This window comes from Echiichthys vipera (genome assembly GCF_963691815.1).
Source record: "Echiichthys vipera genome assembly, chromosome: 3".
Lineage (NCBI taxonomy): Eukaryota > Metazoa > Chordata > Actinopteri > Perciformes > Trachinidae > Echiichthys > Echiichthys vipera.
This window is the reverse complement of record NC_139828.1, coordinates 21,106,843-21,130,285: the sequence shown is the minus strand read 5'-3', so window position 1 is coordinate 21,130,285 and position 23,443 is coordinate 21,106,843. Positions and strand designations below refer to the sequence as shown.

Below are 23,443 nucleotides of genomic sequence, written 5' to 3'. Positions count from 1 at the left end.
TCTTAGAGCAACAGCTTCAAGGACTTTGAGGGAAAAAGAGGTTTCATTCACAGACTCCTTTAGATGCAAGAGTTTGAAGTAAAAATCTGAGGTCGGTTTCACAAAGACAAGGCTTGGATCAAGAAGTCAGTTGCTAAAAGCTAGTTAAATTAAGATTAGGTTTTCTTGTTTCTTCTTTGAATTAAATTGAAGAACTAAAATATAGCAGCTGTGTCAAATTACTTAGCTTGGTTCACTCTGCAGAAAATGTTTGCCTTCTGGAAGAATCCAACAGTTACATGGACATCTTACTGGGCGAATTCAGTGTAATAATAAAAAAAACAGTATAAACAGTATAAAAAAGTAGTATAAAATCTCGCCATAGAGGTGAGATGTGGTGGTGTCTTAATGTTGCAGGGCTCCATACATCTGCTAAAGCTCTGCTAAGTTGTAATATACCGTATCATTTTTGAGATCCCTTGTTTCTAGCAGCCTCTTTGGTGATAAGATATAATTGCTGGCGAGCCTGTTCCTTCAGAGCCCTCCATTGTGTTACATTCAGGGTCGCTATGTGTGTTGACGATGTTTTTTTATTTTTTGCTCTTTTGTAAACTTTGACACACATTCACCTCTCCGCTTCCCGCCCGTCCACTTTACTGTATGTTACTCTCTTAAATACACACACACACACACACACACACACACACACACACACACACACACACACACACACACACACACACACACACACACACACACACACACACACACACACACACACACACACACACGCCTATTACACTTCTGTTCTTACTAAAAGCCTTACTCAGAAGTTGGAAGTGTCCTGATTTTTGATTACAGCTGAACATAGCATAACCATTAGTGAGGAGTCCGACCAACAGACCAACCGCTGTCAGCAGCGTCACTAACATGGCCATTTATTTACATCCAGCCCGCGAATGTCGCCACAGACAGGATATTGGAGTACTCAGAAAGAAGACAACAAGTGTTTTGATTAGTGGGTCATATGATCAGTTACCATTGTTTTAACTCACTCTGTGATAGATAGTGACGTAAAAGACAATTAAGTAGATGAAAATCTTAGAGTACAACTTTAAAATTAAGTCACAGTCTTGTGAAACAGTCTAACTTGAACTAATCTAAGAGCAAACTTAAGACTCGAAAAAGACAGACCACTCAAATGTCTTTGTGAAACTGGCCCCTGGAGTCGTGGTACACGTCAGATTGGAATGAAGCGCCCTGCTGAAGGCTGACAGCAGTTGGGAAGAGTCAGTGGAGAATGTTTTATGTTTGCACTCTCTGCCCGGTTAATTAGAGAACAGAAACTGGCAAAACTTCCTGCTCACAAACTCACTTCTCAGACAAAAGTCAGTGGCACTATATCAAGACAACTCCCCTGAACCAGACAGCGACAAATGAGCTGGCTGAATTAAAAGCAGGATAACACTTCAATACTAAATCCTCTCAAATTATAACTGGTTTAAAGACCTGGTAAAAGAGTGCCTCTTTGTAGCTGCTCCTGAATTCTCAGATCTCATTTAAAACCTTGTGGAGGTTAAAGCTTCTGTTTAATATGACTTCTTCTGTGAATGCTGCCGAGTGAGAAAGTTGCATTTATTTTGTTTTTATAAGGACAAAAGCACAACAAAAACACATGGTAAGAATCACAGCAAAACATATTGAAAACAAACTGAAATAACACCAGAGAAACACAAAATCAGCCTGTATCAACAAATAGATCCTGTATATCACCAGCCTTAACAGTGCCTGTATAATTAAAGACATAAAAAAGAATACAAAATCCTCATTATCATACAGATTTATGAAAACTGAACTATTGGCTACCTCTCAGCATAAATACTGGAAAAACTGCTTTTCTTTTTATCAAATGAATAAAACAATCTTTTCAGTGACTTAAAGAAACAGCTGTGTTTTAAAGTAGATGTCAGTGTAGCAGTGAGGTTATGTGGTTGGTTTTGATTCAATGAGCACAAAGGGGCAGAGAAAGATTAATTAACCAACAGTAAGTTTTGAGGTTTCACATGGTAACAGAGTTTTTGTTTTCCTCACTTTGTGTCTGTGTGTGTTTGTACATGCGTTTGTGAGTAGAAGTTTCAGGAAATCGACGAGTCCCACCTGCGGCAGATGAAACAGCTGATCAAAGGTTACTCCCATTCTATAGAAGACACTCATGTTCAAGTGGGACAGGTGTGTGGTAGCTGACAATATTAACCCTTTCTCTGAAGAAAGCATTTTAAATGTCTTTATACTTTTTATTTTTGTATTCTTATTTCTATATATTTCATTTTTTCTCAGACCTCAATACCAACTGTTTTTTTCCTTTCATCATAAATGGATTAATGTTTAGTTAAAGCGAAGTGTGATAACTTTGCACAACAATAGCAAACTGTAGTTTTGTTCCTCCTGTTGCTTGATAATGTTAAACAACAAGCAACTGATCGATGCTCAGTTCATGCAAACATGTTAAATTGGAGTCATAAAAATTATAAATATCCACAATATCAATTTAAAGGTTAACAATAAGAGCACTGGTAATAATAAATATTTTATAATAGAGCGTTATCACACAGCTCTAATAACTAAAACAATCATTTCATGACACCTTTTTTAATATAACATGCTTACTAAAGGACCAAATAATCTTTGTTGTTCTGCTCCGCTGCAGGTCCACGAGGAATTCAAGCAGAATGTGGAAAACATCGGTATAGATAACCTCATCCAGAAATTTGCAGAGCAGAAGGGCACGGGCAAAGACCGGCCAGGTATAGTTTAAACCATCGGGATGCCTTTTTTGGCTTGTTTCCAGTAGGAGTGAAATAAACACACGACTTCCGCAGCTTACATAACAGTGACAATAAAACACCCACACTCAAAACAGTATTGTGGTGGTGGAATAATTCATAGGGACAAAATACGACAGACTCGACTACATGCATAAACTGTATTAATGTGTTTTCTAAATGTTTTTTTGTGTCATCTGCAGCTCTGGTTGGTTTCGAGGAGTACATGACAGCTTTGGCTCCTGAAGGTGGAAAGAAGAGTCGAGCAAAAGCCTTCAGGATCCCCGGCCTCGGCAAGAGGGACAAGGAGCCAGACTCTACGTGAGTGTGCACATTAAAACACACAGAAACAAACATGCTGTGCTCTACAAGCTCCTGAAAATGAATCTTGACGCTGTTCTCTGCGACTGAGTTAATTCTGAATAATGAAGAGAAAATACATCCTTGTGTTTTTTTTTTTTTTTGTATTTGCAGAGACTCCGCTGTGATGGAGACACCGGTGAGTATCCGATATAATTCAAACCCAAACAGTGCTGCTCCAAAACCATTGACTAAATTATCAGTACTGTCTGACTCCTAAAGCTGCAGTTATCCCTGCAGACACATGGGTTTTAGTGCACTTCTACACTGTGAGAAGTGCACTAAAAGCGTGGGTGGGTTTCTTTGGGAGTAGAAAGAGAATCATATACAAGTGTGTGTGTGTGTTTGTGTTTGTGGAAAAAAAGTAAGTAAGAAATCATGAGTGTGTGATAATGACATGACTGACGGTGTGGGGTTTCCCAGGTTTATTCTGGTACTTCTGAGAAAAGGTTTCTGATACCGAGGGGACGTGCATAACTGTGTGTGTGTGTGTGTGTGTGTGTGTGTGTGTGTGTGTGTGTGTGTGTGTGTGTGTGTGTGTGTGTGTGTGTGTGTGTGTGTGTGTGTGTGTGTGTGTGTGTGTGTGTGTGTGTGTGTGTGTGTGTGTGTGTGTGTGTGTGTGTGTGTGTGTGTGTGTGTGTGTGTGTGTGTGTGTGTGTGTGTGTGTGTGTGTGTGTGTGTGTGTGTGTGTGTGTGTGTGTGTGTGTGTGTGTGTGTGTGTGTCCATCTAACAGACTGATGTGAACGATGAATGTACACAACAGATCACAGAGCCACTGGTGCTGCTATTTTACACCTTCAAGGGCATTAAGTTTCTGACTGTAGTGTCTCAGGTACTAGTAATGTTAGCTGAGGTCACTTTTAAACATGTTGCATAAGAATATACACTCTGACACAGCCCATTCACCCTCTAGATTCATCATAATATAGTTATTAATAATAAAAGAAACGTTGCATTAATGCAGATTGACGCTTGATTTCTTTCATAATTTAAAAAAAAAAGCTAAGTATTACTGAGTTAACTTGGAAAACAAGCTTTAGATCATAATAGTTGGCTAATTTGTGTTTCCGACAAAATTCCTCTTTTTGAAGGGACTTTGACTTAACTGAATTAGTAGCCGAGTAGCATGTAGACAGGAATTTTTGGCAAAGTGACGCCCTGTACGACTTAAAGCATATCATTGCCTTATAAATGTGTTTTGTGTTCGCTGTATCAATGTTAACAGTTGCCTACTTTGACATCTAGCTGATAAGATTATAATCTCTTTTGTCTGCAACGACAAACTGTGTCTGTCTGCTGTTTGGTTCTGAGCAGACAGCGTGCAGTGTTTTTTTTTAGAGGTTTTCTTTGCTAAAATGAATGACACTATCAGACTACTCGGTTATAACGCAACTCTGACAGACATGTCTGCGTTCCTGGCTAAGATGGACGGCCACTTGCCGCAGTGTTTCAGTGGAATTAATAAATTAGTGGCTAATTAGTGGTAATTGTTCCAAATAGCGCTGTGAATTTCAGCCTGCATGCACGTTTTTTAAGCCTAACGTTGTTGAAATTGAGCAGCTAATATTCATATTAGAGCAACAAGTTAGTGGCTGCTCTCTGCTGAGCACCCAGCCCCAGTGTGAGGACAGGAGAGAAAAGATAAAGTAATGATAGTAAAGACTCCCACACTTAGCTGCAATATGTCTCTTTTGGTTTAATTAAAGGTATTATTCTTTAAGGATTGTGTTATTTCAAAAAATAAAAAGAATATCCAAATACCTACCCAATGAATGGATATTCAACTACTCGGGTCCACCCCTTATATCACATCATATCACTTACCTCTTCTGAGTATTCATTAATCAGAATTTCTTTCACTGCGATCTGATGATTTTATTTCAATCAGTGGCTACAGTTACTCTTGTCGACTTTACTTACTGAGATCTGTTCACTGAAATCAGATCTAATCAAACACCATCTGTATATGTCAACACTCAGTCTAAAAATAACTGCCCCCATGTTGGCTGGATTGTAAATCAGGCCTTCGTCGTGTCTTATTTTGAAGATCGTATGACGGCAGCTGACGTGTCCAGACATCCTGGCTCGAGGAAATGATTAAAATCTAACTAAAAGCACACCTGCAGCTGTAGCACACAGCTTTGTTTGACCTGTTGGTAATAACAGTTGTAGTATTTGGTCGCTGACTCACACTTTTAATATTTGTAGCATCTATTTATTCACTCAGACACTCTGACAGAAGCCTCTCATTGTTACATGTAGGCTGCGCTGCTGAGTTACACACTGTGACAAAGCACTTCTGTGTGTCAGATATGTGGCTGAAGTGCCATTCGTGTCTGTGTTGCTGATCCAGCTGGTGTCTGACTTCCTCTCTTTCTCTCGTGTGTGTGTGTGTGTGTGTGTGTGTGTGTGTGTGTGCGTGCGCGCGCGTGCGTGCGCACGTGTGTGTGTGTGTGTGTGTTTGTGTGTGTGTGGCTGTAGAACTCACCCTTGGAAGTAGACGATGAGGGATTTGTCATCCGAGCCGACAGCACACACAATGATATCCTTTTCTTGTTCTCACACATGTTACACCAGGATGATTCACCATAATCTAATTTTACAGCTTTTCAACTTTCATTCTTTAATTAAAAATTGTTTATTATCATTCTTTGTTTTAGGTGTATCGTTTTTCTGTGCCATGTTGTGATGCAATTACAGAAGGGTGACAAACTAAAGGAAAAATAAGGGTCGTCAGTACTCCTTGGCATAAATACTCCAATACTCTGTTGGATAACATCTTCCAACAGATTTGGTGTTTTCATGTTGATGTTTGAGATCGCAGTCAAGGCATCAGTCCAAAATCTCCCATAGGTGTTCAACTGGATGGTTGTGACTGCCATAACATGTGATTTATCTTTTTAAACCATTTCAAACTGTTTCTCCTGCCTTTATATGGAAGCATCTGTGTTCATTATGCTTTTCGCTCATTTATTCATGATTTTTCTTTTTTTTTCTTTATATTGCATCTAGCGCCTAGCGACTAATTATATTTGCTACTGATAAATCTTAGTTTTTTTTAATTTACATTACCCTCTAAAAATGATTCACCCCCCTTAGAAGTCTTTACTTGTTGTTTGTTTTTTATTAAGATCACTTTAATGAGGTCTGTTTTCACTTGAAGAGACTTTTTCTGTTCATATTAAATCTGTTTTGATTTAATTTTGTAAAAATAAGTGGCAACCTTTGGGCCTTAAAAAGTTTTCTAATAGCTAGCAGGGGTGACTCCACTAGTTGCAAACAGAAGTGTGATTGTATAGAAGTCAATGAGAAATGTTACCCCCATTTCTCCACTGTTTACTTTCTAAGAAGGGCATAAACACTAAAGTGCTCCAAAAATACAAAAAATGTTCACTTAGTCTGACAAACAGTCAAAAGTATTTGCTATTTTTACCCAATATAATACAGTAATTTTAAGAAATTAAATATACTGTACTGAGTTAACAAACATGAAATGGACCGTCCACTGAATTAAATCCACAAAAACTTGAGCTTTCTTTAAATTTACAACATATTTCACATTCATAAAGACTTCCATAGAATGTCAATAACTTGACAATAACTTGACAGACACAGTGTGAAATTTGAACCTCATGAAATCACTGAATAGACTCTAAAAGTCCCCTTACTGAGATGGAGTCGTAAAATGAAGCATGATCAGAAGTTCAGAGGTGAGAGGCGGGTTTAACGAATTTCTCCAGACAAACGACCACATTCATGGCCTCATTACCTGCACAGCTCTAGACAATTATGAAGGTCTCTACCCCCCTCGTTAAATACAGATAAGGTAAATGCGTGCCTGGGATATGAATGAATTATCCTCCTAACTTAACACTGCATGTACTGACTCTCCAACCCTGATCCATTTATCAGTAGCTCTTGGTCTGGACAGCTCAGAGATAACGGCTCTTCTTGACTTTGTCATCCCCCTCATCGAGCCCCCGGCTGCTCAGAGTAGTGGTCCAAATAAGTCAATAGTCATGCTGCACATGTCCCCAAGTTTCTTCTTCTTCTTCTTTTAATAAACACAAGACACAAAAACACCTCACATGTGACGCAACCCTTCCACGTGCAGCAGAGTGCCGTCCACACAAAGTGGAAAGGGAGGTGACTTTCTATGAGGTTGATGTTGCGGCAGGAGGTGGCGTATCGGCTATTTAAAGCTCTACAGCCCTCACCTCCAGCACACTCTGCCGTGCTTCTGCCTCTATTTGCGTTTTACGTATGTGTCTGTGTTGCACTGCACTCTGCTTGCTTGCATTTCTTTCTCTGAGTCCTGGTTTAATCATTCTCCCAGTGAATCAAAATGACTTTCTTTGCTCTTTGTTCATGGTTAATATTACTATCTGAAACTTCCTCAGAGGTAATAAAACACCCGCTGGTTTTTACTGTATTCACGTATTTTTCGTCTCATATCAGTTTGTCATTGGATTCTGCAATATTTTACAATTTATTTTGTTCTTGAAATCACGCATAGCTCACAAAATGAAAACATCTGTATGAAATGAAGTAATTTATCATTTATCATCAATTTATGTTTAATAGACCATCAAAAGAACAGTTTACATTTAACCTTTGTTTTTACCTGTTGCATAAAATAGTCACTGCCATTCAGTAACTTATCCATTTATTAAATGATTGCAGAGTATGCAGTTGTCATTTCCCTAACATAAAACAAAATAAAAAACAGATTGTGAACGATTTCTGGAACCGTTAATTTTGTTCTTAACTCCATTTTTCTGCTTAGTATTTACCGCAAAAGTTTAAGTCTTTGTAGAAATCATACGATAAATGTATGTTATATTTACGTCACTTTGGATAATTCGTCTAAACTACATTTGGCTTTCAATATTACAGCACTGTGATCCTGGAACGCATTTAATAATACAGTTAAACACAATTTACACTTAGGTACAGTAACAGGCGCTCAACATTTTGACAGTAGTTCTTTAATCTTTCCACTAATGCTCATGATGTTAGTGCTTCTGTAATGTTGTTATGCTTCTTGGTTCATATACAATACTCAGTATACAAAGGAACAGATACTATAAAAAGAAAAAGACAGAAAACAAGTACAGTGTAAAAAAAAAATTAATGTTGCGTTAAATGCAGTGAATGAAAAGTTTCATCACGCTATTAAAAAAGTAGAAAAACGGTAAAGAAAAAGTTCTTCTGTAGAAAATAATAGGAAATAAAAAATAAAATTACTAAAAATGCTTCACAGTCAAAAAAAACTATTTTCAAACATTACTCTTCGTTCCCTGTTTACAGTATGAGCTTGTTCTCCTTGACCCTCCTCTCCTCCCGTACGCTGCTCTGAGGAGAAGGAGAACAACTTTTACTCCAGTGATTCAGACTTTGATGACGAGGAGCCGAAGAAGTTCCACATCCAGATCAGACCGGTTGCCAGCAGCAGTCGCAGTAACTCTGGCGCCACAGAGAAAGAGCTAAAAGCCACCGTCGGGGCCCTCACTCTGCCGCCCAACAGAGGCGTCCGGCAACAGGTTGTTTGTTTTTGTATTTCTGTCATTTTCTGTATGTATGTCAGGATTCCTCTGAGGACAAAAACATTTTCCCCAAGATGCAGAGATCTAAAGTTCTGGTTAATATTCTTAACGCACCGTCCCCTCAGTTAGCTTTTCCCTGAGCTTGATCTATTCCCAGAGGAATCTCTTGACGTAGCTAAATATATAAAATTCAAACCTATCCTAAATTAGCAAAAACAGAAAAAGAATTGTCACTTGTTTTATGGAAAATCCTGGCAATATTATATTTTTCTCCCTCTGAAAAACCAAACCGACAACTGATCAAATAATTGATCCTACTAACGAGCTTTGTATGTATAGCTAAAGCCTGTTATATCTTATTCATCAGCTGCTGCTGTAAAAACTCACTCATAGAGCCCCAAAGGCTGGAACAAGCGCTACTGATTCCTATATGACAAACTAAAATCTACAGTGTTTAGGAAAGTAGAGGAAGGCTTAAAGCTGAGTGCCACAGAGGAGTCCTGAGGGACAGATTCATTCATTCATTGTTGTATTTTGTCTTTATATGTGATTATTTTGACAGTAAGAAAAATAATGAGTAACACTGCTCCTTTCCTTGTACACAAATCCGCTGTATTGATCAAATTCTCTTCACTTTCAGGTGTCAATCCAGCGACATCTCTCCAGTGAGTTCAGTCAAATGTTTTTGTCTGTTTTTGGAGTGATTTCCCAAGCTTGTTAATGTGCAACAAATCTCTTCACTGCACCAAAAAGCAACGAAATGTGCAGTATGTTGTATGCCTGTATACTCTATGTGATAGTACAGACTTGTGAAAGCTGTTGTGTCTCTGCAGGGAACTCGAGTACTGCAGGAGGTCGCTCAGAAGAGGGCGAAGGTGCCTCCCACAGAGGTGAGCCTGCTCTTACTCTCTCTCTTTATTGATCCCACTGCAAGGAAATTAATTTGTTCCAGCAGCCATTTCTCACACACAACCACACCTGTAGGATTAAAGTGAGCATTCCTTCCTGTAGCCTTTCTCTACCTCCAGCCTGTTAAGCCCCTATGTCTCCCTCTAGACAGCAAACCTCCTCATTTGCTGACCTTGCATGAACAGCCACCCTCCATTAGTAATGCTCGGCCCTTTGCTCGTGCTCCACAGCATGTTTTATCACCAACAGTTTCATTAGCTGCCAGTAGGTTAGGCTGGAGGCTACAAGCTGCTGCTTCACAGTAGCGGGGAGTCTCTCTCTCTCTTAAGCCCAGAGGCAGTAGGATTAATGGCGAGCGTCTGATTGAAGCAGTTGGTGTGCAGCGGTGGCTGAAGCTGAGTGAGACCGCCAAGTGTTGCTATTTATCACAGAGAAGGTAACTGCTGTAGGGTTTTCCGTCATGTCTTCCTCTCTCAATCGATCTCAGCCCCTCGTCAACACTGTGACGAAGAACACAGTGCTGCTGATTAGGGAACATCCTCTGCAGTAAATCACTTGATTTAATTGTGTGTGTGTGTGTGTGTGTGTGTGTGTGTGTGTGTGTGTGTGTTACAGATGGAGAGCAGGAGGGCCTACGCAGGTCCACCTCCAGTCCTGATCACAGCAGGTGAGAGTCTCTGAGCGGTGCAGAGAGAGACATATTTGGAGGTTAAATTGCGTCATTAGTGGCCTCTTCAGTGATTTGAAGCTCTTCAGGTTTCCTCCTCACAGTCGTTCCACCGTCACCATCCTTTTTTTGTTTTTTTAACTCACTTATCTCACTCTGCAGGGTGCTGTTTTCTCCTACGTTGTTGTGAAAGAGAAACAAAACCAAATAAGAGACCAGAGCACCTTTGCAATAGATGCAGTTATATGGTCAAACATCTGTGGATACTTAAATACTACACCCATATCTTGTCTTATTTCAAAATCATGGCCGTTAATCTGATGCAACAACAGGCACACTCTACTGGGAAGGCTTCCCAAAAGATTGCTGCAGGAATTGCTCCCATTCAGCCACAACCACATCAGTGAGTTTCAACACCGATGTTAGATGATAAGATCTGACTTGTGGTCAGTATTCTAGTTTATCCCGAAGCTGATGGAAAAGGTTTAGGTCAGGGCTTTGTGCCATTCAAGTTCTTCCGCAACAAACCATTCATTTATGGGTGTTGCTTTATGCAGAGGAGCATTGTCACGTTCACTCAGGAAAGGGTCTGCCCCAAACTGTTGACCCCAAAAAAAGCCCTAGACCAGAATTATTCGAACCACATATTTTTGGTGTTACTTAGAACAGTTATTCTTCCTGTTTTCAGGGAAATGGATATGTGTCCATGCTTAGCACGGATATATTCAATGGCGGGGTGAAAAGCTGTCCAGTGATAATCATTAAAATACAAGGATAATGTTTTTTTTTCTTATGAAAAGTGACAAATAGTTGGCCAATCACTGCGTGAAGTGGGTGCGATTGTGAGATTGTTGTTTCGGACTCAGACATTGGAAAGGTTTTGGTGACGGGGGGGATAGGTGACTGCAGCAAACAGCAGTTTGGAGGGATATTGGCCTAAATCAAACCATGCACGGTTTATTTATTTATCCCCACATCCTTCACAATCCCCCGAATTTCGTCTGCTCTCCACCCACACTTCTGTTCTCACTTTTCTTTCACTTTGTCTCTTCATCACTTGCCACTCTCCCTGATCTTCCTCATTCCTTCCTTGTTTCTTCACCAGGTTGAGTTCAACAGCGTCAGGTTCAGACAGTCTGTTCGGACCACCGTTGGAATCGGCCTTCAAGTCCAAAAGCTTTGATGGTCGGGAACAACTCAGAGAGCAGAGCGCTTTTGGTGCCTCTGAATGTAAGAATTTAATTTATATTTTCATTGTCCTGTTCATATTAACACCGTGTTAGCCCAAATACAAGACAGTCACCCCTTTTTCAGCAGCTGTTTTTGATTAAAGTAAACTGTCAGACTAGTCCAGTTGGGAAGTGTCCCTGGAATAAAAAAAATCCTTTCCGTAGCTTTTACAGGTTTTTTCTCACACACTCTTGATGATGATTTTGATATTAACTTTAAAACTTTCATGGTAATTATAAACAAAAACCCAAAACACAGGAAACAACAGTCAGGCCCCCCTCCCCGATGCACCCACAGAAATACGATTTCAAAACAAAAAAGATACAATTGTTCAAGCATGCCCAGATAATCTGGATCTCCACGTAAATATCCGTATATTGTCACAGTATGATTTAAAGGTAGATCAAATAAACTGTATACTATGCCATATTCCAGACAGGTTCATAAATCAACATACACTTCTTAGTTGCTTTCTAATACAAACAGTAAATGGATCCCAAATCTTGGGTCACATTTTAAAACAAGGAGGAGAGGTTGATTTATATTCTCTGAAAATAAACTTTACTCATACAACACGTTAAGGCTCTCATATGGCAGTTCTAAAACAGTACGTATACAGTCTGGGTCATTTTTTCCCCCAATAATTATACGTTAATTAAATATTTCCTCCCAAGCCAAGAAAAGATTAGTCTGATCTTTTGAAATGTGCTAACTGGCATTGATGCAACAGTCTTTAATCCCAAGGCTCAACAGATAACCCAGAACTAGTTTCCTTAGCCTCCCTTAGATGACTGGAACAGAATCAGGTGTTTACAGGTAGGGATGTGAGGGATGCGGTCATAGGAACAGTGTTGGAGGAGGTAATGTGTCAAACTGAATCAGAGACTTCTTAATATAGTTTCTAACTGTCGGGAGACAAAATAATCGACTATTGGAGTGACCACATTTAGGCTGTAGCTGGCTTAAAGCGGCAACATTTCCTTTTGATAAAGACGTCTCTGAGCGTGATCCTTCAGATTGTCTTTTTGAGGGTTTTTGGAACCGGCTTTATTCACAGAGAACACATGCTTTTGTGAATTTAAATGTATAGTCCTCGGGTATAATGCGACCCCACTATTTCAAATGTACTATCCAGAAATACGTATGTTACTGTATTTTGGTCATTAGGGTTCATTGACGTTGATGCTGTGTTTTATTGTTTTAATTAGTTCTTTTCCACTTGTATTGATCACTTCTAATTTTCTGCCCTGTAATGTGTTTGATGTGTGTGTCAGATGCTGCCTTCTCGTCCGACTCCTCCTCTCCAGAGAACGTCGAAGACTCTGGCCTGGACTCCCCTTCCCATCAGCCCCTTGGTCCCTCCCCTGAGCCGGTGGGTTGGGCGGCTTGGCCTCCTGTGTCCCAGAGTAAAGAGCAGACGCAAACACTGGGACGGCCCACTGACCCTTTCCTCTCTGCTTTCCGTGACCCCTCCCCTGGTCGGAGTCCTCAACCTCAGGACGCCCCTGCCAGTGTCTGGAACGTCGCCTCGTCACGTCCCTCTCGTGTCCCACCAGATATGGACCCCTCATCTATACGGTTCCCTGCTTTCTCCCAGTCCCTCCCCCCGCCTGAGATGGAGTCGTCTGTGTGGAACTGCAAACACATCCCCCCTGAGGACCCCTTCCTCACTGCGTTTGAGAGGACTGTCGCCCAGGAGACTTTAAACCTGTCTGATGCTTGGTCGCGCCCACCGCCTCGCCCAACTCGGGAGGGCAGGGGGATGGAGGTGCGAGGGGATCCTTTCTCCATCGCCCTCGTTGACACACAGACACTCCCAACCTCCTTCTCCTCCTCCTCTTCTTCCTCTAATCGTAAAGACAGAGACAGGAAACGAGACCAGAGCCTCCCGCCTCCTGTTATTTCTGATGACCCTTTTGCGATCACGATGATTGGCAGCCCAACGCACCAGTCAACGCTGGCTGCAGCAGCTGGGTTAATCCCTCCACACAGTAGCAGCAGCAGCAGCAGCAACAACAGCAGCAGCGGTGGTGGTGGCGGCTCTACCAATAGCAATAGGCTGGTACTTGATGCTAATTCAAGCTGTTTGCCCACAGCTCAACCCAAGAAGGAGCTGATGCACTGGAACTCTGTCCACAACCCGTTTAGTGAAAGTGTCTCTGGAGGGCTGAGCAGCTCCAAAACACAGGAAGGAGGAGGGAAAGGAGAAGGAGGAGGAGGAGAGAGGAGGAAACATCGATCATCAGAAAGTGAGCCACGCAGGAACGCCCCTCCTCTCACGAGGCATTCAGGACCACAGGAGGATCTCTGCTTTTCAACAGATAAAGATCAAGACTGCCTGGACCTGAACACTCCAATATCATGTAGCATCGCCTCGCACAAGGGTACTGATTTCTTTCTCTGCAAGAGTAGACATTACTACTAAAAAAAAAAGAATAAACTATGAAAATACGGCACAAGCAAGAGTGAGATACAACAGTAAATAATACGATGAAATAAAAAGAAAACACATTCACAGGAGGTCCTTAGCTGTCATTAAATTCATCTTCCATCTTCCTTTAATCTAAAATAGTCATTAGATGCTTTCTACTTAACAAATGAGAAAAACACTCATCCATCATCAATAATTTACTCTTTTCACATAATTATGGAGGCTGAAATCAAACAAACCACAATAACTTTAGTATTTTAGATCTACTGCCCTAACAAACATGAACCATAATTATGTAATGATAATTCTGATTTCTAATAATAGCACAGCTCTGCATTGAAACAGCCTTTTTTAATTAGTCAACATGAAGTTTAATCTTTCCATTAGGGGCCTGTCTGTTCAGTCGTTCATTAAAGGGCTTATTCAGCTAAATCTTTTTTTTAGTTGATTAAATAGCTGCAAGGATTTAAAAAAAAATGCATTTTACCTGGAAGTTGACAGACACTATTAGCTACGATGGTTTTATGTTATTAGTCAATTGATGCTCTAATAATCACGTGCTGTCAAGGTGAGGATGATGGACTGATGTTGGAGCTGAAGCGATTGTTTGGTTCATCAGTCAGTCGAAAGAAACTATTTAGATAATTGATTAATCATTTAAGTAAGTTTATCAAGCAAAAATGCCAAAAATGACCTGGTTCTGCCTTTTATGTGAGGATTCACTGTTTTTCTGTCTTGGGGAATGGAAAAGATATCTTTGCATTTTGGACAATGATGATTTGAAGCTATCCCCTAGGGCTTCAGGACATTGTGATTGTTTTCACTATAATCTGAAATTTGTAAACCAAATGATTAATCAGTTAATAGATAATCATTAGTTGCAGCTCTAACTGAATTTATTTAGGTTTAGAGGTATACTAATATATATATCTAAAAAAAATACCTTTTCATCAGAAATGCTTAAATCTAGATCCTTTTTTCAGTAGAGATGTAATAATTGCTTCAAAGTTGTTACACTCTATAAAGGTTAAAAACTCTAACTGTAAAAAAACTAAAATATTTACACTGATGACCTCTTGTAGCCTCCAACCATCAGGTAAAATTCACATTATGTCATAAATTCATACAAATTAACGAAATGTCGCTCTTATTAGTGAGTCCAAGTGAGGCAGGATTTGTGTTTTGGTTCTTTCTAAATAAAAAGGAAAATGTCTGAAGGATGCTAAATCCATCAATTAATCCAATACAAATAAAATGTTATTTGGTTTTTGCGCCAGCTTGTACTTGGCGGCGCATCTCGTTCAGCTCGTCTCTGGCTGTTCTGAACACGACTTGTGACTTATTTTAGAATCTGTCTGTCTCTTTATAATCTTGTTTCATTGTGTGATTTCAGATTTGGCTTTTAGTCACTTTGTGTGTCTGTGTGTTTTGTAGGGTCCAAGCACAACTTCAGACAGGACAAAGCTGAAGTGGTCGCAGCTGCTCCTCCCAGAGCGACCCGAGCCAAGAGGACTTCAAGCCGACTCAGCGGCTGTGAGAGAGTGAGTAAACAGCTCAGCTCATTTAATGAATTCATATTCTCTAAATATAACATTCACTCTAAAACTCTGCAGTCGAAAACTAAAACATTCCTGAGTGGAAGACGAAATGAAACCACTTCTTTCAGTCTAACAAACACCAATATAATTCCCTTATATCACTGTAAATATAACCATATCAGTGTAAACTGTGTAAAAGATAACCCATCTACATGATGATGGTACCAATACTTCCACTACTTTTCTTTCAGTCTCGATCTCTGTGCTCCTCCCCGCTGCCGGAGCCCAGCCCTTCCCTCACCTCGTCTTCCTCCTCCAGCCCCAGTGAGTGGGGGCCTCAGACAAGGGACAGCGACTGGGGGGGTCAGAACCGTGCGCCCAGTCCTGCCAGGGTAGGACAAGCCTCGCCGCTGCCCTACCAGCACCAGGACCACCAACAAAGACAGTGTAAGCCTCAGCATGTGAATAAAGTTACACTCCAGGATGGATGATTTCTGTTAAAGTGAGCATTCAGCAGCAAGAGCCACAGATATACGAAAAAATGCTTATTCTCGTCCTTGCAGAGACTTAGATGAATTTGTCCCTCTCATCTAACACTCAGCAACAAAGCAAATGTATTTTTAAGTATTTCAAAAGTATTTCCCAAATTTGGAACTGTTCAACATGACTGAATTCAGGTAAATCTCACTAACTTAACAGCAGAATTATAACATTTGTTCTCCACAGTGCACCTGTCGCGAGGACCCAGTCCCATTTCCCTCAGCACCCAGGAGGCCTGGCCGGTGGCCGCAGCCATAACAGAATATATCAATGCCTACTTCAAAGGTGGACAGCACAACCGGTCAGCATGATGATACTTCTTTTTAAAGATCACAAATCTCGCTTCTCATTAAGGGGAACTCCTTGGATTTTAAACATCAAAATGCGTTTACAGGTCTGAATTGCATCAAGTGATGTGACTTGAGTCGGCATCTGTCGTGGCTCAAAACTGTAAGTGTAAAAATGAAAGCAAATCTGGGGTGTGGAGTTAAAAAGAAGTGAGCTTACAAGACCTGTGTAGCTCCTCATCTCCGCCTGAGGCTAGCAGCTCGAGGCTACATAAGCAAACTCCAACCGAACTGTCAGAAGTGGTGTTGCAGTGTTGGTAATGTAGGCAGCGGATTTTGACAAGGAAGAAGAGCATCTGGTTTTGCTGCATTGATCTTGATCTTGTTTTTTTTGTCCATCGTGATTCTGACAATGTTAAAGGAGTGCGTTGCTGATCAGTGGAGTACACTTTTTAAGGAGCACTCGGCTGATTTAGTATTGGACTTTCATAAAAACTGAGGAGCTTGGGAAAGGCAGACTCTGGGGGGAAAATAGGTTTTGGTAATCACCCACGCCGTTCAAACTGCATGCTCCTAGTTTGTAACGCAAGTTTTTTTATGTTCAAAAAAAAGTTGGAAGTTTTGAGATAACCCTGATGACATCATCAAGGGTAAACTGATGTTCCCCTTTAATGTTTAATTGTTGGGAGCTTGTTAACGGAGTCGCACAGCAGTTAAAAATGTTTATTGTATTGTTTCCTTCTTTCTCCAGCTGTCTTGTGAAGATCACAGGTGACCTGACGATGTCCTTCCCTGCTGGCATCATCCGGATTTTCACAGCCAACCCAAATGTTCCCGTACTCAGCTTCAGACTTGTCAACGTCTCAAGGATTGATCACTTCCTGCCAAATCAAAAGCTGCTCTTCAGGTCCGCCGCCGTCTGCATTTTGACTCACAACCGTGTTTCTGACTGTAATGCCATCCTCACGTCCTGTCTCTGTGTCTCTGCAGTGATCCATCTCAGAGCGACCCAGACACCAGAGACTTCTGGTTCAACATGCAGGCTCTGCAGCTCTACCTGCAGAGAGAGGCTGAACTCAACCCTCAGGCCTCGTACTACAACGTCGGCCTGCTCAAGTATCAGGTCAGAAATTTAAAAATCATAATTAGCATTCTCCATTAATTTTTTTATTGTCTTTTAGCTTATTTGGGCCATTTTAATACAATTTCCCCACATCAGTTGCACACTTTGAATACTGACTAGTGCAGTGCCCGTTTGGAGCGGACTAATTGATTGGCTCTCGGTTGTGCTGCTTGCAGCATTTTCGAAAACTGTTCATTTGATTGACTTCACACTCGACGCTGCACTCACTTGGGTCCTCGGCAAAACATCTGCCAAGTGTGAAGTCGATTGGATAAACCGTAAACAGAGATTCCTTCCTTTATTGTTAGATGAAGCTGCTACAGCGCCACCCATCAGCCAAATGGCACCAAATCTGGCATGGCCACTCAGACATCATATCTACATGTTAGAATAGCAAAAAGCATTTAAAAAAAAAAAAAGACATTTTGATGCCTTCACACCAGAGACAGTGTTTTGGGGTTGTCCGTCCAGGAACCCCTGGAGGGATTTACTTCAAATTTGGCACAACTACACACTTGGACTCAAGGACTCTATGTATTTCCCTCTTGATTGGAAATGTGTTGAACATGCTAAACTTACATAGTAAAGTTCTTTGGAAATTATCAGGAATTTAGAGACCCTTAAAACAAAGCGTCAATAGATTTTGTAAGTCCCATTTCCTTAGTTGACTTTTTCAGTTTAATATGACCTGAAGACTGATAAAATGAACTTCAAAAGTCTCCATTGTTTCCTCAGGTGTCGTCTCAGGACCCGGGTCGGGCTCCCCTCCTGCTGTCCGCAGAGTGTCAGCGCAGTGGCACTGTGACCCGGGTGTCCCTGGATTACCACTGCTGCCCCGCCACTGCACCCTCCACTCAGCTCGCTGCTGTCCAGGTGCTGCTGCCACTAGACCACACTGCCACAGACCTGCAGTGCCAGCCGCCTGCCTCCTGGTGAGTGAGGTTGTGTTAATGGAGGGAAGAATTCTTGAATTATGTATTTTAATATTATGCACTTTGGGGCATTCTTTTAATTAGTGATTAATCTGTTAATAATTGTATTGATTAATCGCTTGTTCTATAAATTCCTATTTCCCAGAGACCATCTTTTATGTGACCAACAGTCTAAAACCCAAGGATATTCAGTGTAGTATCAAGGAAGAGTAAGAAAATAAAATGTGAAATAATGTTAAATGGTTTTTAAATTAGTTAATTAAATTAAAATAACTAGTGCTGAAATATAAGTCAATGAATCCGTTAATAACAGAACATTTTGATAACAGCTTAATAAGTTACTTCATCCAGCAACAAGACTTTTTACACGTTCACAATAACAATACTAACATGCTGATGTTTGACAGGTACAATGGACCTTTTTCACAGCAGACATTTTGACGTCATCGTAGGAAAAACACACATGGAATTGATAACATAAACAATGGCCCAGTTCCATTAAGTGTCCCAGAAAGATATTCTAGTGGGCCAACATGCACAACACCAGGTCCTCCCCTGAGAGGAGTGCAGAACATCATTAATGTTAATAAATACACCTGTGCTTTTCCTAATATGACGTCACAATAACTGCCATGAAAAAGCTCTTTCTTCATCATCGTACTCGCTAATCAGCACACACAGAACACCTGAGGCAGATGGGAATGTCATTAGTTTTGCAGGTCATGAACCAAAGTATTTGACAAATTAAAATAACCTGCTGATGGCGCCAGAGATAAAAGCTAGAGGATCATCAAAGTTATAACCAAATTTCATGGCAGGTCAAAGATAGTTTTTCACTATTTATATTATTTCACTCAAAACCACAAATGTCAAAACTGTGATGGCGCTAGAGGAAAAGTCAGAGAATCACCAAAGTCATGAGGATTCATCCTCAGGGGAACATGAATGTCAGAACCACATTTTAATCCATTTAATAGTTAACAAATAGTTTAATAGTTTTAATAGTAATTTAATCAACCAGTATTTCCATCCGGAGCGCTCTCTGTTTTTGTTGTCTGTGTTTGTTATCTGTTATCATGTAAACTGACATTTTACCATACATATAAACGATTAATAGCATAAAATAATAAGCAGAGTATAGCAAAGATTCTTGTTGTTGGTCTTGAGTACCCACTGATTATCACTGGTTACATGTCATATAAGAATTTGAGCATGACTGTGATGATAACGGTGGAGAATATAAGAATCAGTTTCGGCCTCGCTGACTATTTATTTCCCTCTGCAGGAACGCTGAGGAAAGGCGGCTGCTGTGGAAACTCCCCAACCTCTCTCCGACCAATCACAGCAAAGGTCAGAGCTCTGCTGCTGCTCTCTGTTTTACCTCTTTGCTTTCTTTTACGCGTCATTGAACAAGGAAAGTATAATACCAAAATGCTGGAAGCAAGGAGAGAAAAACGTACACACAAAGATCCACAAATTCGCACCGTGGCGTCTGACTGACTTGATTTGTGTTCATCATAAGCTGCCATCTGATTCTTATATTTACCTCCTCATTAAAAGTAGTGTCAGTGTTCTACTTCATTGCCTTCGTGTCGGGTTACCATCTCCAAATTGTGTCAGACAAATGAAGTAATTAAGATCTCTGTACTTCACATCCTCCTCTTTTTAAAAAGCTAAAGTCTGAAGGCGTCCCGATACCTTTTAACAGCAGCATTAGCGTTTGAGCGTAGCAGCTGCTCTCATTATCTGACACAAAGACGAGCATAAAATGTTCCTCTTCTATTTTGTGTCAAATTGATTGTTGCTCATATTTCAAGACGTGAATGGTGCACAGATGAGACGGCACATAAAATAAATCTTTCAAGGCTCTTATTTAAGATGGGAAAGTCTAAAATTAATCAAACTGCAGCTTGAGGTTTCCTTCACCTGCGTGCTTCTTTGTACCAGACACCCACATTTCTTCTTTTTATTTTCTTCTTTTTTTCATCTAATGATATATTATTACCTCTGTGTGAAGCTGCGGGCTGGGAGAACAGAGAAAAAAGACTATTCATAGTCGTCAGTGATGGATGGGGTGTTCAAATGTTTATAGTTGGAAGACTTCTCTGGTTTATGAGCCAATGACAAAGCACTGAAAGGTCACCATAACTCCTCCCTGTTCCTTATGAAAAATGCAGTTTTCCTGCATGTTTCTTTACTGCTAAACTGTTCAGCGTGCTGCTTTACGTGAATAATGTCTCGCAGTGTTGAGTCAGTGTTTCAATTATTTTACTGGGCACCTTGTAAACCGTGTTGGGGAAGACATTTCTCAGACTGATGATGGCTGATGAGAACATCCTAACTCTCTCATACGCTTTTCTACCCATACTGTAATAAATCTATGAAGAGGTCAAAAGATGATACAACTTTTAGGTTGAAATCTAAAACCGAGTTACTCAACAGCATTTACATGCTCATTTTTCAGTGTGAAGCAGGGTCTTAACTAATGCAGGCTGCTTTCCAACTGTCAAATATAATATAGATGTCTTAACGTCCGATTACTTTTTGTCTGGCGTCCCCCACAGCACTAACGAATGGTACCCCTTTATCGTAGCCCGTCAATACAACGTGCTGGCTACATTGAATTAGTACCGTAATAATAATAAACTGTATTTATACAGCTCTTTTCAAAACAAAGTTACGCTGCCCTATCTCTAAGGGAGACTCCAGCCACCCTCCTGAGAAAGCCCATTTCGGCCGCTTGTACCCGCAACCTTGTTCGTTCGATCATGACCCAGCTTTCATGACCATAGGTGAGGGTAGGAATAAAGATTGACCGGTAGATCGAAGGCTTTGCCTTCCGGCTCAGCTCTTTTTTCGTCACAACGGTGCGGTAGAGCGACTGCAACACCGCCCCCGCTGCTCCCATTCTCCGGCCAAACTCACTCTCCATCGTCCCCTCACTCGTGAACATGATCCCGAGGTACTTGAACTCCTTCTCTTGGGGGAAGCTGCTTGTTTATGATCATTACGATAATTAGTATTGTAAAAAGAAATGACTGTATTTATGATTTTTATCAGCGCTGTGAAGTCATGTGTCTCCTCGTATCTGTGTCTCTCTGTCTGCCGGCGTTGTCCCAGGCTCAGGGACTCTGTGTGCCAGCTGGCAGTGCCTGGAGGTCCCCCGCGGCCCTCCACCCAGTCTGGCTGTTCAGTTTGTGGGCTCCGGGGCCTCGCTGTCGGGTATGAACGTGGAGCTGGTGGGGAGCCGCTACCGCATGTCGCTGGTCAAGAAGAGATTTGCTACAGGTGACAGTGAACTCTCACACTTGTATACATATGACATTATTTATAATATCAACTTTGACCGTAGAACTTATGGAAACTGATGATAGAAGTGAGATGTACCTTTATGTCAGTCTGGTCCTCGTCAGGGCAACAAAATCACCGCGGACCTTAAAGACAGTCGTATGTGTTTTCACTGTATGTAGTAGTACCAATTGTTGATTTTAATTATTTTGGTTTAATATGGATCAACAATTTCAAACATTTGTTGTCTCCAGCTTCAGAAATGGGTGGATTTGCTGCTTTTTTTCAGTTTTACTTTGAATATCTTTGGATTTAGGCAGGATGTCTAATGATTTAAACGACTTCAAAAGCATTACAATCTTTTGCTTCTTTTCAATATGTATATTTGTCCAGAGACACTATAAAAACTATACTTTGACTTTTTATAAAAACATCCAGGACATCACATGACATACTATTCTATTACATACGATACTACGACTTTCCTGCACATACCCAGTTAGGAGTTGGTCAGATAAAAACAATGTTAAGACGTCACGTTGAACACAGGGTAATTATGAGCAATTCTCACTATTTACTTTTATTTAATTGTAACTTATTATGGCTACAAAGTGCTTGCACTACAGAAACAGTTGCATTGGAACAAAAATGTATACTTAATCAACTGTGTATGAGTCCTCAGGCCATCATCAGATACAATTAGTACAATTGATCAACATGAAAGATTTTCTTATTTTTTTAATTAATTGAGAAAATAATAGAAACAATAAAACATAATGAAAATAATTAGCTGCAGCCCTAAACATAACACTCACTTTGTAGTTGGGTAACATGTCGTTGTCCTGTATGGAGTTAATAGGAAAACCTTCAGTTATTAAAGTAGTTGAATGTGCATTAGTTAATATAAATAATAAGCATATGAAACCAGGTTACAACACATTAAGAGACTTGTAAAAAATATATATAAACTATGAAGTCATTTGATTAGTTGTGACTTATTAGATGTTTATTTTTGTAATTAAAAGATGTTAATTCTGAGCTCACTTTGTGCATAGAGAGAAGTGATAAGAAATTAAGGGGAAGGTTTTATCAAACAATATTCTCTGTTGGTTATTTACTAAACAATGAAGTTTCTGGACGTTTTGGTTTTGCACATACCGTCTGTGTCCTTTACGTTGAGGCTTCTTTTGGTTGTGCATTGATCTCCCGTCCTCTGTTTTACAGGGAAGTACATGGCCGGCTGCTCCTTGTGAATCGTGTAAAATCCATGCAGGTGCAGAGAACTTTGCACTTTTTCTGAGTCGAGGGCCGGACCGAAGGAGATGATTGGTGGGCAGACGTTAAATCTGAAGAACGGCTCAGCCTTGAAGAACGACGTGCACTTACTTCTGACATTGTCCTGCTGTTTTAGGACCAAGCCTTTTCTTCTTCTTTTCCTCTAATTTAAGTTGTGTGTGTGTGTTGCCGTCATCCTGCCTTTAGCAGGAGGAAAGCTCTTTTCTATTGAATCTCCTCTGATCAAAAGATCTGCAGACAGAGCTGGATGTCACAACTTTTCTTGAATTATCAAGGAAAGGAAAATTAAGTTAATGTGGAACTGAGTTGCAATGGACACTGATTTTTAAATTATGTAAATACTGTATGGAAGAAATCTCTGGAGCAACTTAAAGGATCAAAACGAGTCACTTGCGAGCAAAGATCTTCTACCAAACTTAGGAAAAGAAATGTTTGTAAATCTGATGTTCGGTCAAAATAGAGGTTTTGTGATGTTGATGTTTGATAAAAAATAA

The 23,443-nt window shown here is 40.4% G+C and overlaps 1 protein-coding gene across 1 annotated transcript in view; it reads left to right on the top strand.

Annotated features, from left to right (window-relative positions):
* The window catches only part of fcho1 (FCH and mu domain containing endocytic adaptor 1), a 55,473-nt gene extending 32,052 nt beyond the window's left edge, over nucleotides 1-23,421 (top strand). The window contains exons 8-27 of the mRNA XM_083940468.1: nucleotides 2,110-2,208; nucleotides 2,687-2,783; nucleotides 3,005-3,122; nucleotides 3,276-3,300; nucleotides 5,644-5,704; nucleotides 8,512-8,705; nucleotides 9,349-9,373; nucleotides 9,542-9,598; nucleotides 10,233-10,284; nucleotides 11,390-11,514; nucleotides 12,789-13,898; nucleotides 15,380-15,486; nucleotides 15,735-15,930; nucleotides 16,210-16,324; nucleotides 17,062-17,217; nucleotides 17,301-17,433; nucleotides 18,169-18,365; nucleotides 19,651-19,715; nucleotides 21,486-21,653; nucleotides 22,878-23,421. Coding sequence (XP_083796594.1) covers nucleotides 2,110-2,208; nucleotides 2,687-2,783; nucleotides 3,005-3,122; nucleotides 3,276-3,300; nucleotides 5,644-5,704; nucleotides 8,512-8,705; nucleotides 9,349-9,373; nucleotides 9,542-9,598; nucleotides 10,233-10,284; nucleotides 11,390-11,514; nucleotides 12,789-13,898; nucleotides 15,380-15,486; nucleotides 15,735-15,930; nucleotides 16,210-16,324; nucleotides 17,062-17,217; nucleotides 17,301-17,433; nucleotides 18,169-18,365; nucleotides 19,651-19,715; nucleotides 21,486-21,653; nucleotides 22,878-22,906 — 3,129 coding nt within the window. The 3' untranslated portion in view covers nucleotides 22,907-23,421. The remainder of the gene's footprint in view (nucleotides 1-2,109; nucleotides 2,209-2,686; nucleotides 2,784-3,004; nucleotides 3,123-3,275; nucleotides 3,301-5,643; nucleotides 5,705-8,511; nucleotides 8,706-9,348; nucleotides 9,374-9,541; nucleotides 9,599-10,232; nucleotides 10,285-11,389; nucleotides 11,515-12,788; nucleotides 13,899-15,379; nucleotides 15,487-15,734; nucleotides 15,931-16,209; nucleotides 16,325-17,061; nucleotides 17,218-17,300; nucleotides 17,434-18,168; nucleotides 18,366-19,650; nucleotides 19,716-21,485; nucleotides 21,654-22,877) is intronic.
* The last annotated feature ends 22 nt before the right edge of the window (nucleotides 23,422-23,443 follow it).